Genomic DNA, 15,870 nt, shown 5'->3' with positions numbered 1-15,870 from the left:
TAAACAGATCCAAAGCGAAATACTTTCTCTCAAAATTCTTCTGCGTGAATACACTTGCACTAAACCTCCCCCCGATGAATGGACTGGGATGCACGTCTGGTCATGTGGTCCGTGAGGGTTCTCAGCAGGTGACACTGGTTGGGTAACACTATCCTCTGACAGTATGCATTCATTCTGCGAGCAAAGCAGTCTTCACAAGGTGGACTTAAGTTAAGAGGGGTGGGAGGGATCTAAACTCTTCAGACTCTTGGCAGGAAGCAGTGCAGCTCTGTGCTGCATATGCAAAAATGAAAGAAAAACTAGGACTAATGAACATTACTCTGGTTGAACATTTATTCCTGAACTTTCTCCACCCATTGTAGTGTCTGTTCTCCACCAGTGGAGCAGGACCAGTAGAGGAGTACAACTGCTGCTATGCATAAGTCTTGTCAGGACGTGTATTGCAAAAGAGAGGGGAAAGCAAGGTAATAAAGTGTGCTTGTTTTGTTCAAAATTGACTTTTTTTGGGCTGTCATTTTTGTTTGAAATTGAGCACGTTGGTTTTAATGGAGACGTGCATCTTATTTGCGCGTATTTTTGGTAAAAACAAAAAGAGGAACTTGTTTGTCAATTTTCAGATGATCTTAAGATAACTTTCTTAGGGGTTGTGGAAGACATAGTTTGTAACTTTGTCGTATATGTAGATCAATTACAGATACACGGTTTTCTGATCTTGTTTAAGACCTCTCGAGGCATCATAAGGTTTGTTAGTGTTAGTTCAGACCTGTTTGTTTGTTTCGCACAGTTGTTTTCGCTCCCACTTCTCTATTCAGAATCCATTTTGCGTTGATGTTGCTGGCAGATATTTGACTTAAATAGACGTTTGGACGGGTTTATTACAATCACACAAACTGTTTACAAAACATTACAAACTATGATGATAATGCCTACACTGTAAAAAAACGTAGAATTTCAACGTTTCATTTCAACAGCTGGGGCACCGGAAGGGCACCGGAAAGAAAACGCATAAAATGTTTTTAAAATGAATGAATGGATGGATTTAACCCAGATTGTAAATATGCAGTCTATTTCTGTCATTTGACCTTTTTATTGTTTGTTAAAAAATACATGAAAATTCCTTAAAATAACAGAAAAATGACACTTGATTTTCATTGTACTCGTTTTTTCATGTTAGTAGAGGAAATACACACAAATACAGTCACAAAGAAAGTCTATTAAACATCTAACCACAGAACTGTCAAAAGCATCGAAAGCCTACGAAATACGTCAAAATGTCTATACATGTAAAGTCAACTAACGTAAATTGGTTTTGTCTTTGTAGTAACATTTATTCTGCATAAGTATCTAAGTAAGCTTTTAAATTTGAATGTACAAACATTTAATAGTAACATTTCACTACACACTTGACCCGTGTTTGATCGCAATACATATGTGTTATAGTGTAAGAGGGCTGTTTATTTGTCCAGGGAAGGATGGAAGAGCAGATCAGTACCAGCTGTGAAACACATGGCAGTCATCCTGTTCAGATGTGCCAGGAGAGGAAACGCCTCTTCACTCGCTTGTTTTCATTCGGTCTTGCTCAATCTTACTCTAAGTTCAGAGCTGATTTGATAAACAACATACTTGATCTTTTTTGTCATCCAAAGTGCAAATGCCATGAGGCCTATTAAAAAGGTTTATTACAAAAAAATGTTCAGGCTGTTCCTCGATGTTGAAACAACAGGAGAAAAATGTTCTTTGTGATGAAAAAGGTTATTTAGACTATTTACAGTATTGCCTTCAAGAACCTTTCACTTGAGGAAGGTTCTTTTGATGGTTCATCCTGCTTTGAACCCCTTATTTGCACCTATCTGCTTTGTAAAGGGATACTTCACACTAAATTAAAATTCTGCCATCATTTACTCTCCTTCAACCAGACAGATTTTACCCCCTGTTGACTACCATAGTAGGAAAAATACAATGTCAAAAGTTCCCCAGAACTGATTGCTGTCCTGATGATGAATAATGATACATGATAAAGTATTTTTTCCTACTATGGCAGTCATCTGTTTGGTTATAAGCATTCTTCCAAATATCTTTCTCATTGTTCATCAGAACAAAGACATTTATACAGATTTGTATCAACTCGAAGGTGAGTAAATGATAACAGAATTTTCATTTTGAGCACCACTGTTTCTGGGTCTAGCTATCAGATCTGGGTCTATCAGATGCCATGTATATACAAACAACAAAAAACACTCATGGTTTGCTGTCAAACTCTCAAAATAGAAATTAAACGAGATCTATAGTGGTTTGTGTTCATCATGACAACATAAAGGTTTCGCATAGCCCAAATGTGAAAAGTGCTCGTAAACGTCTGACCGTGTGTAAATATAGTACCCTCACTTGAAATGAGTGGAAATGGGTATATATTTTATGATCTAGGATTTACTGATTAGATACGATACCTGTCTTTGGTGTGTAATAAGTTGCCCATGCATGTATAAGACATGTTCAAAAATTCAAGTGTCGGAACAAAAGATGTATTCTATCTTAAAGCGAATGCTCACCCAGTCCTGCCTGAACACCTCGTGTAACCACACCCCCACAAATCTACGTCAGTTTGTGGTATGAGTTGACTAAGACCTCCCAAATGTAAACACAAGTAAGGTGGGTGTACCTGTCAGTACAATTGCTTTGGAACCTGATGTTCCAAATATTGTAAGACGCGTTACATTTCCGTCACACGCTTGCCGTATTCGACCAATCACTACGCACTGGTTAACTGGCCAATCATTGCACACCTATATTTTATAGCGATGAGCTTTGTGAAAATCTGCACGTTTCAGAGGGGCGGTGTATAGAGGAGATACAAACATGCCTGATATGTGGAAAATACAGCGTTTTAAAAATTAAATCAGGTATACACATTGCTTTACATCAAAAACAAACCATAATAATGGTTTTACTCGCGTCATATCACCCCTTTAAATTATATTTTTTTACAGATATAATCAAATAGACTGTACCCGTTGTTTTATTAACTTATTCTTATTTGCTGATGAGTTGCAAAACAGTTGAAATTGCTTAACTAGTATTTAATTGTTTTATGAATGATAAAACATGTTGATTTATTGATCACATCGTTTTTCGCGAAATTTGAGTCATGAGGTTTAATCTATGCTTAAAATGAATTACATCAAAAAAGTAAATAATAAAAATGTTATGTATTTAAATCATTGTCTGTTTCTTTCTCTGTTAGGTGTTGTGAGTGTAACTCTGTTGTTTCACAATGGTACTATGAAAGAGATGGAAAGTTCTTCTGTAAGAAACATTACTGTTTACGATTTGGAGAACAGTGTCATGGCTGCTCAGAGTTAATCACTAATGGTCTTATTATGGTAAGTACACAACCCTTGCTAATCGTCTTTATGTAAATACACACAACTGTCAAATGGTTTTAAAAACACAGAAAGCTTTGGATTAGGTGTGAGGAGGAGCGCTCAGCTCGGTGATTCTGAATCCCATTTATACATCGACATTACAGTAGCATTTCCTATATAGCACAAAAGAAACATATTTACATTTATCTTTGTTCTCCCACATACCCAAGCATGATGTGTTTTATTCAGGGCAAAGTTTTACTTCAGGGCAAGTTGTATATTTTGCATCTGTTATACATATGTTACAAGGATATGCGCATTGACTTGATCTTTGAGACTGGCTCTGTCAAAAATTATTTTGAATATTTTGTATGTATAGTTCACATTACATAAAACCATGGCTTATGGTTGCATTTTTCGCAGTTTTCCAATATTTACCAAAATAGAAAAAAAGGCAATGAAAATAAATTATGATATAATTTTTATGTGACCGCTTTGTTCAGGTTTAAACAGCACATTGGATTTTTAATTTTTTACCCAAATTAAGTGAATATAAATACAATTTTGCTACTTGTTTTAAAAACATTTTGCAAAAAGAAAGAATAAACTGTAGTTGCTGAGTCTTGTTTATTTATTATCTAAAACAATATAAACATTTGTCATTCCAGCTTTTAGTGAGTCATTGACTGGAAGACTCAGTAAATTCATTCGTCTTTCTCTTCTAGACTACGCAAACAAACAAAATTCCATGCACTGATGTCTGTTAACAGACAGTAATCGTGTCTGTCTTATCATGGCTATATTAGAATTTAGAGTTTCAAATCCTTTGTGTTTTTGTCATGGTTTCCCTCTTTGACCTGAGGGCCGATCGCCCCTCCCACTCCTAATCTCACTTCCTCTCATTGTGCTGCTTCAGTTCTGATCTAATCCGTCCTGTCCCCACCTCAATACCTCACCTTAATTCTCTGCTTCTCCGTTGAATTCATGATAACCTATAATGAAAAATAGTAGACTGACGTCGCCTCTTCCTTCCCTCCTTGCAGGTGGCCGGGAAGCAGATATACCATCCTGAGTGTTTCCGCTGTGAAATCTGCAAAACGTTTATTGGAGATGGCGATTCTTTCACTTTAGTGGATTCCAACACTTTGTACTGGTTGGTTTCAAAAGCTAAAACTATAATTTTATTATTAGTATGAATGTATACATCATATTATTGTGGCGCATTTAATAACAAAAAAAATATTAATAATAGCAAAAATAGTAGTAGTAATACATATATGATAACTATTATTATGCTCAAACAATACATTTGAACGATCTAATTTTTATTATTATTAATTTATATATTCTATTATTTGGGTACATTTAATAACAATAAAAAAATCATAATTATAATAATACAAATATTATTAATATTATTATGCTTAAACGATACATTTGAACATTCTTATTAATATATATGATGTTGATGTGGTGCATTTAATAACAATAAAATAGTATTTATTATATAACACCCACACATTAGTATTATTATAATGCTTAAACAGTCAATTTGAACAAACCATTTTATTTTGAGCAATTTTAAACAGAAATTAAATTAATACATATTTTCTGAATTGTGTTTTTTATCTTACTTTTACATGACTTCCTCCTTATAGTGGAAAATGTTATTACCAAAAGGCAACAACGCAGGATTCAGGATCAAAAGGTTCATGCCTTCCTCATACCGTGTCGTCTATGTCCTTTCCTCCCTCTGCTGAAACCAGACGAGGTTTCATTTTCACAGTGGAACAGAATCCTGTCAATGCCACAGGCCCTGTGATCCGTGTTTCTCAGTAAGTAACCACATAAAACTTAATCACACATTAACAAATACATTTACATTTAATTCATCCCAATTCCTTCATAAAACAGGTTGGACGTGCACAGCACGACCCCTGAGGTGAAGCCTTTGATCCATGCAGGAGACAGGATTCTTGAAATCAATGGAATCTCTGTTCAAAACATTCCACCAGATGAGGTATCCTTCCTTAGATAATAATACACATGTTCTTGATCACTCTTACACATGTGACATGTTGTGCTTTAAATGTCTCAGTTAGATCTGGTGATTCATGACACAGAGCACTGGCTGCAAATCACGACTGAACATGACCCTAAAGACCTCACGAAACACCAGAACTTATCAGGCCTGCTGGGGGAAGACCTGGACCAGCCAGGAACATTAGGAGTCTTTGCTCTTCCCAGCAGTAGACTAGCAGGCATTCGATCCAGACATATTCTGTAAGCATTGAGCTGATTATATTACATTTTAACACTTTAATACAATTTACTGGATAAAATCCTTAAAGTTCATCCTTTCATTCAAAATCTGACTCTTACTTCAGTGGAACACAAAGAAAGATATTCAGGGGTGCGCTTCCCGAACAATGACATAACTCTGGTTAACCATAATATGATGCATCGTTTGAGAAACTTACCGCGACTGTTTCCCGAAAACATAGTAACTTTGTCGCACATCTATTGTTTGAACCATGTTCGTTCAACAACATAGTTGATGATGTCACTTGGGTGGGGGAGTAATACCATCTTCAAATTTTCTAATATATTGTCATATTATTGCTGTAAATAACATACACTGCATCTGAAAACTATTTTTATTTTCATATTTTTGCTCTCTGTTGTTTTATTTCACAATATTTAACTCATTCATAAGTTTCCTCCTATGTAACTCTGCCCAGGGATTTCCCAGGGTCCTAGAGCCCACAATCATGCGCATGCGCACTTTAAAACACGCTTCTATTTTCTTGACAAACTAAAAGATGTCAAATTGAATTTGTATATATTTAAAAGTATGGATATGGAATGCACTGCATGTTGCTTGCTGACATTGATCAAAAGCCATACATTTACATCACATTTACATTTTATCCAAAGCGACTTACAAGTAGGAGAGCATATAAACATTTTGTCAACTCTAGACCTGTAGTTCAAACCACCCAACTTTGCGATGCTGCTTGCGAGTGATCTCAAATAAACAACTGTGTTTTTGGGAAACACTTCAATCGTTGAATTATACTGGAACGACAGAACTTGCGACCATAGTTGGCTAACGATGCTTTTGGGAAACGTACCCCTGAGAAATGTACCACTGAGAAATGTCTCTGTGATTTCGTGTTCATACAATGGAAGTCAATGTTTTGTTCAGAGGTGTATAAAGACCTTACATGAAGCGTTATGTTTTTATTATCTTGGAATGAGTTATTTCTATCTACATAGTACACCGCGGATGGAATTCGCCATGTTGTTTCTACAGTAGCCCTAAACAGAGAAACTGCTCTAAAGAGCATGTTTCGTAAATATACTGTATTATCTCCTTCAGCAAAGAAGCCAAAACGCGACGACATCTTAGTGCTGTGTCAGCCGGCGTAGTGCTTCGAAAGGGAGGGTTGGAGTGAGCCGTTGGTTGCGATTCGCAACCTCACCACTAGATACCGCTAAAAACTCCCAATTGCTTCTATAAAGAAATAGAATTGCAATGCATGACACATGTATCATGTATCTACATAAACATTATGCCTATGGTGATAAATCGGTTTGGCTATTATTAAACTAAGCTACTCGATGTCAGAAATAGCTGTCTTGTTGTCTCTAAGCAAACACAATTTCTCTTTATCTCCCTCTGCAGGCGCAGCTGCAGTATTGACAAAGCTCCATGCTCACAACGACACACCACACTTCTGTCCCATAGAAGAGACATTAATCGATCCGAGTCTCTGCGTTTTGACGGTAGTGATAAAACACAGCGCATTTTCCGGCCTTCTGACCTTGTATACGGTGAAGTCCTGGGGAAAGGCAGTTTTGGACAAGCCATCAAGGTGAAGCAGAGACAGAGATAATAAAATATATTGTTGTTGCTAGTGGACATTGATATTCAGAACAGAGATTGAGTTGTGCATGTGCTGTAACTCCAGCTAGCGTAATATCGCATCACACTCTTACACCAGATATAATAATAACCACATGTTTGGATTTGTCAGGTGACACATGTGGTAACAGGTGAGGTGATGGTGATAAAGGAACTTCTTCAGTTTGATGAAGAGACTCAGAAGACATTTTTAAAAGAGGTTTGTGTCTTGTGCATGCTTGGAGATTATCAGACTGCTCAGGATGATCTCTAATTTAAAGATGTTTGGCTGTAGGTCAAAGTGATGAGATGCCTCGAACATCCAAACGTCTTGAAGTTTATCGGCATTCTTTACAAAGACAAGCGGCTCAACCTGATCTCTGAGTATGTGCAAGGAGGAACTTTGAGAGACACCATCCAGAAAATGGTTTGAATGTGTTTTTTTCCCATAAATCCCCATATTTGAACATCAAATGTATATGGAGGACCCAATCTACAGTCATTAAAAATATATAAATGCAATAATTCAAGAATAGATTAAGGTGTAAATGACTTGATTAAACAAATATACATAATTTTAAGAATAAATTTTGTCCTGCATGTATTTTTGCATTACCCTAAATATTTTCTGTATTCATGTTTATTAGTTCACTGTATTAGTTTTTATTTGTACATACATGTATAACTATATAAACAAAAAAAATCTCTTAAATTAGGACAAGGATCATCCCTGGAAACTGAGAGTGAGCTATGCCAAAGACATTTCTACTGGAATGGTGAGTAAACAAAAGTGATATTTACTTTGCAGAATTATAATACGATTCAACATCGAAAGGTACAAGCAGTGATAACCTGTACTGTTTTACAGTCTCTAAACTATGCAAGAAAAGCTTATTGCACAGACCTTTACATCTTCTTCTTTGTAGCTGTTGCCTCATTCCTTCAGACTTGTTTTGACAGAGATAAGAATCTGAAGCAGTCATACAGTAGCAGTGAATTTTAGAGATAATTCTTGTCATACAAGTAAGGGTGTAACTTTGGTTTGAGAAGTTGGCCGACACAAAATGGGGGGAAATATATTGGTTTGAATCCTATTACAAATTCAACATACTATCCCTATGTTTTGCTCTGTTTTTGAGTGATTAAACCATGAAACCTAAAGGTGTTTTTATTTCATGGCTTGTAAACCGGAATCTGCGTTCAGAATGATACGATCCAGATGACTTTCTAAAATGCTAAATGAGGTCTAACGTACCTAAACAACGACCAGGGAAGTCCACGTTTATGTTAACCCATGACATAAACACTAACTGCTTTTAAAATAACGAGTCGTTATTAAACAGAAAAAGTAATAAATCACACGTTACGTGTTTCTTCCCCATAAAAGTCCATTATAAGGGAACAGCTTAACACCTACCGAAACAACGACAACGTAAAAACAAATTTCTATTAAATTCAAATCAAAACCACGGGATTGAAAACAATCGTTCAGTGATCTCGGTCCTAGTACATTTCCGTGGTGATAAAAAAATAATTACAAACAAATTTGAAAGTGAGGGGGGCATAACCAGGATTTTGAAAAGTGGGGGGGACATGTCCTGCATACAAGCATGATTTAAAAAAAGAATATGATCAGCTCCTACCTGTTTTGTGTCTGGCATAATAAATAAAGTTTTGCACTTCATGAACTTTTCAGTGAAAGTCATAAATGTTTAGAAAAAGTAGAAATGTACTGTATAATTGTCTTTATTTAGCACTTTTTAAAGTTCTTATTTGCTTACTAAACTACAAATTAAAATAAAATCAACAAGTGTCAGATGAGGAACATTTAAAAGGACAGTCTGAAAATACATCTTGTAAACTGACAATACTCTAGAAACACAATTTATAACATATGTGAAATAAACTATATTTCTTTGTTACACAACATCAGTTTGAGTTTTTCTATTATGTAATGTTGTCAAACTCATTTCTCTTTCATTTCAAAATGTTCATCACAGGCCTACCTGCATTCAATGAATGTCATACACCGGGATCTAAACTCACACAACTGCTTTGTCAGAGAGGTTAGAAAACATACATTTTTATAAATGCAGATGGCCTATACTGCTGGATTTGTGTGACATTGTTAGTTTTCCTGACAGAACCAGTCAGTAGTAGTTGCAGACTTCGGTTTGGCTCAGCTTGTGAAGGAGGAAAAGAACGCTTCGCCCGGACAAGTGTCCAAAATGAACAAGCTTGGACGTAAAAAGCGGTATACTGTAGTGGGGAACCCGTACTGGATGGCACCAGAAATGATCAACGGTGAGATTTCTGGATGAACTTTTTAGTGGACTGTTGAGATTGCTGTGTTCTCCTGTATTTACACATTATTTTCTCACCTGCAGGAAAAGACTATGATGAACATGTTGATATTTTCTCATTTGGGATTCTGCTTTGTGAGGTAAATATAAATAAATGAGTTACAAGAGGTTGTGCTATATTGTGAATATAGCCTATTCTCGACTAAAAGGTCTGCCTACAATCCATTAAAGTGACACTTCACCCAAAAATGAAAATGATGTCATGATTTACTGTCCCTCTTTTCATTTTAAACCTGTATTTCTTTCTTCCGCAGAACATAAAAGAAGATATTTTGAGGAAAGTTGGTAACTAAACAGCACTGGCCCCCATTCACTTCTATTGTATGGACACAAAACCAATGCAAGTGAATGAAGGCCAGTTAACAACATTCTTCCAAATATCTGCTTTCGTGTTCTGCAGAAGATTCAAAGGTTTAAAATGACAAGAGGGTGAGTAAATCATGACTATCATTTTAAGTACGTAAACAATATAGCACAATCTCGACTCAAGTGTTACCATATGTTTCAATAATTTAGGACACAATTGTCATTTTTTGTATTACAAAATTATAAAGACCATCCTCACAATAGAATATATAGACCCTTTGTAATCAGTATGTTGCAATGCAACAAAAATGATCTGTACAGTAGTACAGTTGATGCATATTAAGATTGGCAAAGGTTATCCGATTAATAATGATATCCATATATCCTTTTGAAAACTAACAGAACATGCAAATTTGTTTCTCATGGCAGATTATCGGCAGGGTTTATGCCGATCCAGATTACCTTCCGCGCACGCAGGATTTTGGATTAAATGTAAAGGAATTTCTGGAGCGCTACGTGTCTAAAGATTGCCCACCGGCGTTCTTTCCCATTGCAGTTCTGTGTTGTGCCTTGGAAGCGGAAAAAAGGTGCTTGTCATTTTAACCATATACACAAATCTCATTATATCACGCGGTTTCCCATACGAAGCAAAGTATAATGCAATAACCTAAATAATACATTTCCATCTGAACCAAGTGCTTATATTTTTTCAGTATAGCATTTCCATGTGTAGTATTTGATTCATTGTGATGTTTTATTCTATATATTTAAAAATACACACTAAATGACTAAATAAATTGACTGGTAAAATAAAGAAAACAATATTTTCGTCTTTCCCTTGATTTTTTCATAGGCCTACGTTTGATAAATTGGAGAAGTGGTTGGACAACATGTTCATGCACTTGGAGATGAGATTCCCTCTTGTGTCAGAACTGGAAGAGATTTGTCAGTCATTTTGGGAAGAGCACAGCCAGTCAAAACAAACGTATGGGACTCCATCCAAACAACTGGTGAACTCTGTGTTTGGCAGGAGCTGAAGTCCGGCGTGCTGACTATAAAGCAAACAAAAGAACACGGGAATCATGATGTTATGATGTGATGAAGTTAGAAATCTCAGAATCTTCCTGATAATGAGCCCCAGAAGGATTCTTACAGTAGTCCACACCTTAAATTCATTCAATTGTATTAAATCAGCTACTTTTTAATTTTATACAGTATAGTATTTTGAACAGTATTTGAGTCAACATATTTTATTTATTCTGAAAGTTAGCCAGTGCTATCTTTTATTAAAACAAGTTTATATTTATGGTTTTACATACAACATTTGATGTATTGCTTATTATTTTAAGACCACTGTATATTGTTCAAGTTGTTACGAATCTGCTGCAGTAATGTTGCGCTGTTTGGATACAGAGGTGCTATTATTGTTCAATGTTATATTGTATTAACAGCAGTGTTGGGTAAGTTACTGTGAAAAAGTAATTAATTACTAGTTACTCATTACATATTCAATGTGTATATGTGTATATGTGTATACACAGTGTAATTAGATTAATGTCCAAATCACTCTGTCCAAAAAGTATTTAGTTACTCATTACTAATTACTTTCTATATCATACATCAACCTTAGTTAAGTGATTCAAGGATTGACATGAAACGGCTTATTTAATTCATTCAAATAAATAATATTATTAACTGACCAAAGTATTACAAATGTGAGCACAGATTTTAAAGTAAGACTTTGAATTTTAGTTTAAGTACATCAAAAGTTACTGTAATTAAATTACAGAAAACATATGAGTAATCCCTTACTTTACTTTTTCAAGGGAAAAGTAATTAAATTACAGTAACTAATTACTTAGTAACTAGTTACACCCAACACTGATTAACAGAACCCTAGTTTTAATATAAACATGCATTAAATTTCATATAGGATATCTTAATACATTTCTCGGTGATCTATTACATCTAGTTGTTTCATTTGTAAAATGTAGTTTTAATATACTGTGAATTGTGCTCAAAGCAATTAATCTGAAGGAATAAATGCATTGATGCTGCACGTGCGAGTGGGTTGCCATGGTTTCATCTGAACTATATTTGAAAAAATGGAAAGTAACGGAACATCGCAACGGTTTTAGTTCATTAACCGAAGCCAAGTTTCTTCGTTTAATTGTTTATTTGTATACATTTAATAACACTTTTATACATTTTCAACTGTATTTTGGACATCTTGCACAGCTTTTTAACCGTCGGTTTATACAAAACGAGCAAATATTGTTCAATTTTCTCAACGATTGCAAGTCAATGGACCGCCGCAGTGAGTAACGCTCGACTATATTATATATATATATATATATATATATAAGTTTTCACAACAGCGTGATGGATTTGATAGATGAATTAAGATTTTAGTAAATGATGTATGAACGTTAATAAATGAACATTCCCTCCTAAATAAAGTTTGAACTGTATAAACCACTTCCTCTAGATTCACAGACCGTGGAGTTTGATCAAGGTAACAAGTGTCCATCTTAATGTTTGTCAAAATAATAACATTCTTTAATCTTACAGTGATTTGATTTAGAAACAACTATTATTGTGTTCTCTACTGTAGTGTTAAATGTTTCACCTTTCAAAATGACTTTTAATTTATTAAATCTCTTTCCAATGCTTCGTCATCTTTGCTGTCTTAATATCATTAAACATCCGCCTCAGAGGGAGAGGTGGGTGAAATTCTTCATCTTCTCAAATAAAATCTCACAAATTTAATCTTTATGTCAACTCCAAGTCCAGTTTTACATTTTGACAGTTTCATGATGGATTTGTTTTGTTGTCAGTGTTCTGGAATGGCAGTTTTTCAGTCAGAAAACTATGCTATGGCCGGTGCTATGGCCGGTTCTCCTGCCGGTTCCTCCAGCAGCACCGCTGAAGCACACGAAGGAGAAGAAACTGTTGATTTCTCACAGGACCCCTTCTTCTTCTGCCCATTGGCTGTAATGAAGACTGATGACATTGTTGATAAATCGTCTTTTAAACCCAAGAGCCCAAAGACTCAACTGGACCCATTTGCCGTTTTGGAGGTAACGAAACATATTATGGAAAAATTCAATGACAAGATGAAACAAAAATGTCTTTTATACCCATTGTTTGTTGTACTTTCCAGGACCAAGAGAGGGAATATTCCAGCATCAACAACACACGGTCAAACCAAGAGAAGGAATATGTCGGCGTTGACACACTTCTAAACCAAGTCCATCGTAATTCATTGAAAAGTGGATTTGAGTTCAATCTTATGGTTGTTGGTAAGAAGAGAAAAATGGTTAATAACAAGTGATCTTTTATGAAGAAAAAAAAGAAATCTGGTGTTACAGCAGCTATATTTTGTTATAATGTTTGGTTTTGTCTTTCTGAATTCTACTCAAGTTTGATGGTTTTGTTTAGGTGAATCTGGTCTCGGCAAATCCACACTTGTTAACAGCCTTTTCCTCACAAACCTCTACATGGACAGGCACGTGTATGACGTCTCAGGTGCTCAACATCAATTATTCTGTGCCAAAATGAAATGAATCAGCACTACATTCCAATATTCATGTTTTCTAAAGAGATCTGTTGTGAAATGTATGTTTTTATCTAACAGAGAAGATAACACAGACGGTATCAATAACAAAGACTGCTGTTGAAATTGTGGAAAACGAAGTAAAGCTGAAGCTCAATATTGTCGACACCCCTGGTTTCGGAGACGCCCTAAATAACAGTAAAAGGTATTTTGCAATTCAAAGGATGTTTCTCCAAATCGACAGATTACACTTTTTTAACATTGATCATTTCATAGTCAGAAGTGTGTTTAGAAAGGTCTTGTCAAACATACAGAGATGTTTTTACACATGGTGTTGTGTGCAGCTGGCAGGCTGCGGTGGATTATGTAGATCAGCAGCTGGAGAAGTACCGTAGAGATGAATTCGGGCTAAACCGCAAGAACATGAGGGACAACAGAGTGCACTGCTGTCTGTACTTCATCTCACCTCATGGACATGGGTAAAACTGGAAGCTCTTCTATAGTTATCATTTGAAGAATTTGTCATATTATTTCATGGGACATCTCTTAAAAACGTTCACATTTCTGATCCGCCCTCTAGTGGACAGAGTGGAAATACACTGAAAGCAAGGTGTCCTCCATTCTATTGATTTGGATTGATTTAAGGAGACAGTACATTGACCCTTAAGATCTTGGATTTTTGTCAGAAATAGCATAGTGACTATGGGAGAATATCACCTTTTCCTTGTGCTGTCTCAGACTTAGGCCAATTGATGTGAGCTTTATGATGGCCCTGCATGAGAAGGTCAACATCGTGCCTGTGCTGGCCAAAGCAGACAGTTTGACCCCAACAGAGATCCAAGACATTAAAACTCAAGTAAGTATGCACTTAAAAGATAAAAATCACACCAATCAACATTTCTTCGGAGTTATTACTGTCTCCACTTATAACATTTGTGTCCATAGGTAAGAACTGAAATTAACAAATACAACATCCACGTCTTCCAGTCCCCAGAATCTAATCTGGATAGTAATGATGTTCTCGGGATGCAGGACCTAAAGGTTTAATAATCCGCCTTTTGTTTTGTTAGCCTTGCATACTTTTTTTATTGTTGTGATCATTTTATCATGTTTCTCTTATAGGAAATGATCCCCTTTGCTGTCATTGGCAGTAATACAGTAGTAGAGAGCAACGGCAGGAGAGTGCGAGCCCGTGTCTACCCATGGGGTGTTGTTGAAGGTACATACTCATGTAATAACGTTGTTATAGATGTTTTATGGACGTATGTTTATTTTTTAATGCTTTTGCACATTTTGGAGCTTGATGGCTCCTGAGGAGTATTTTTTCTGTTCGTTCAACATTCAGCCGTTTGCATGTTGTACATTATATTTAAATGATTATTAACCCCTCTTTAAACATTCATTTTCTTCTCTAACAGTCGAGAATCCATCTCACAGCGATTTTGTGCATCTGAGGAACATGCTGATCCGCACACACATGCAGCACCTGAAAGATGTGACGCACCAGAAGCTGTATGAGAACTATCGTATAAATTACCTGTGCAACAACCCTCATCTGGTAAAAACACACTGTGACACATGCAGTGTATTTCATGCTTTAGTACTGAGAGAATTCTGTGAGACTGTTAAAAATAACTTTATTATGTTTTACCAAAAGGTGAACGAGTGATGGTGTAACAGAGAAGGACAACAGGGGACTTGCTTATTAAAAAAGAAAAAAATGAATGATAACACAATAAATAGGCTTACTATAAATGAACTAAACATAAAATTACAATTTAGGGCAGAAGGTCTGAAAACAATTCTTACATTGGGTGATTGTTTTCAGGGGGGGCAGGTTTTTTATGACCCCACTTTGTTAATGGTTTGAGGTACATACTTTGCTTTAGGGTGTGTCAACAACATGTTGAATAATACAATTGTTGTATGTTTGTACATTTTGAATGAATTGTACATGCAGTGAGCAGGACATGATTAATAAATAATACAACATAACAATATATAAAACAAGTTACATGTTAAAATATACGAAATAGCCCACTTAAAAACAAAATAAAACACCTTAGTAAAATAATACAAAGTTCACACCTTACAAGACATTTCTGAAACAAGTTGAACTCCAAGCAGGTGACAAATCCAATCCGAGCAACTTTTTCTTTTGTAGAATTTTCTTTGTTATTTCTAAATTCTTTCTATTTAATGTCATTAATGGAGAAATAAATAAGATATTAAGGAAATCTCATCTATTGGTTTTCTTTCTTTTGGGTTGACATTGCGTTAAGAAAAATCCAGATATCTAGGCCTACACTGTGTTTATAAAAAAACTCTCCAGTTCTGATGCATGTCACAGCTCTCAGTTATTCCATTGAGCCGTTG

General features: G+C 35.6%; 2 protein-coding genes across 2 annotated transcripts; both read left to right on the top strand.

Moving 5' to 3' along the window:
• Positions 1 to 194: 194 nt before the first annotated feature.
• limk1b (LIM domain kinase 1b) lies at positions 195 to 11,997 on the top strand. Its single transcript, XM_056731474.1, has 15 exons — positions 195 to 464; positions 3,242 to 3,380; positions 4,406 to 4,515; positions 5,021 to 5,197; positions 5,277 to 5,382; positions 5,461 to 5,645; positions 7,051 to 7,240; positions 7,403 to 7,489; positions 7,565 to 7,696; positions 7,986 to 8,045; positions 9,270 to 9,335; positions 9,414 to 9,573; positions 9,657 to 9,712; positions 10,368 to 10,525; positions 10,792 to 11,997. Exons 1-15 carry the CDS (start codon positions 415 to 417, stop codon positions 10,973 to 10,975), a joined length of 1,860 nt encoding a protein of 619 aa, XP_056587452.1. The 5' UTR covers positions 195 to 414; the 3' UTR covers positions 10,976 to 11,997.
• A 778-nt stretch (positions 11,998 to 12,775) lies between these two features.
• Positions 12,776 to 15,736, top strand: LOC130408062 (septin-5-like). Its single transcript, XM_056731479.1, has 10 exons — positions 12,776 to 13,018; positions 13,102 to 13,240; positions 13,380 to 13,466; positions 13,576 to 13,699; positions 13,839 to 13,973; positions 14,233 to 14,350; positions 14,440 to 14,535; positions 14,617 to 14,713; positions 14,913 to 15,052; positions 15,152 to 15,736. Exons 1-10 carry the CDS (start codon positions 12,785 to 12,787, stop codon positions 15,161 to 15,163), a joined length of 1,182 nt encoding a protein of 393 aa, XP_056587457.1. The 5' UTR covers positions 12,776 to 12,784; the 3' UTR covers positions 15,164 to 15,736.
• Positions 15,737 to 15,870: the final 134 nt, after the last annotated feature.

The sequence above is a fragment of the Triplophysa dalaica genome, chromosome 19 (genome assembly GCF_015846415.1).
Source record: "Triplophysa dalaica isolate WHDGS20190420 chromosome 19, ASM1584641v1, whole genome shotgun sequence".
Classification (NCBI taxonomy): Eukaryota; Metazoa; Chordata; class Actinopteri; order Cypriniformes; family Nemacheilidae; genus Triplophysa; species Triplophysa dalaica.
Note: the sequence above shows the minus strand (reverse complement) of the source record. Positions and strands in the feature narration are given on the sequence as shown.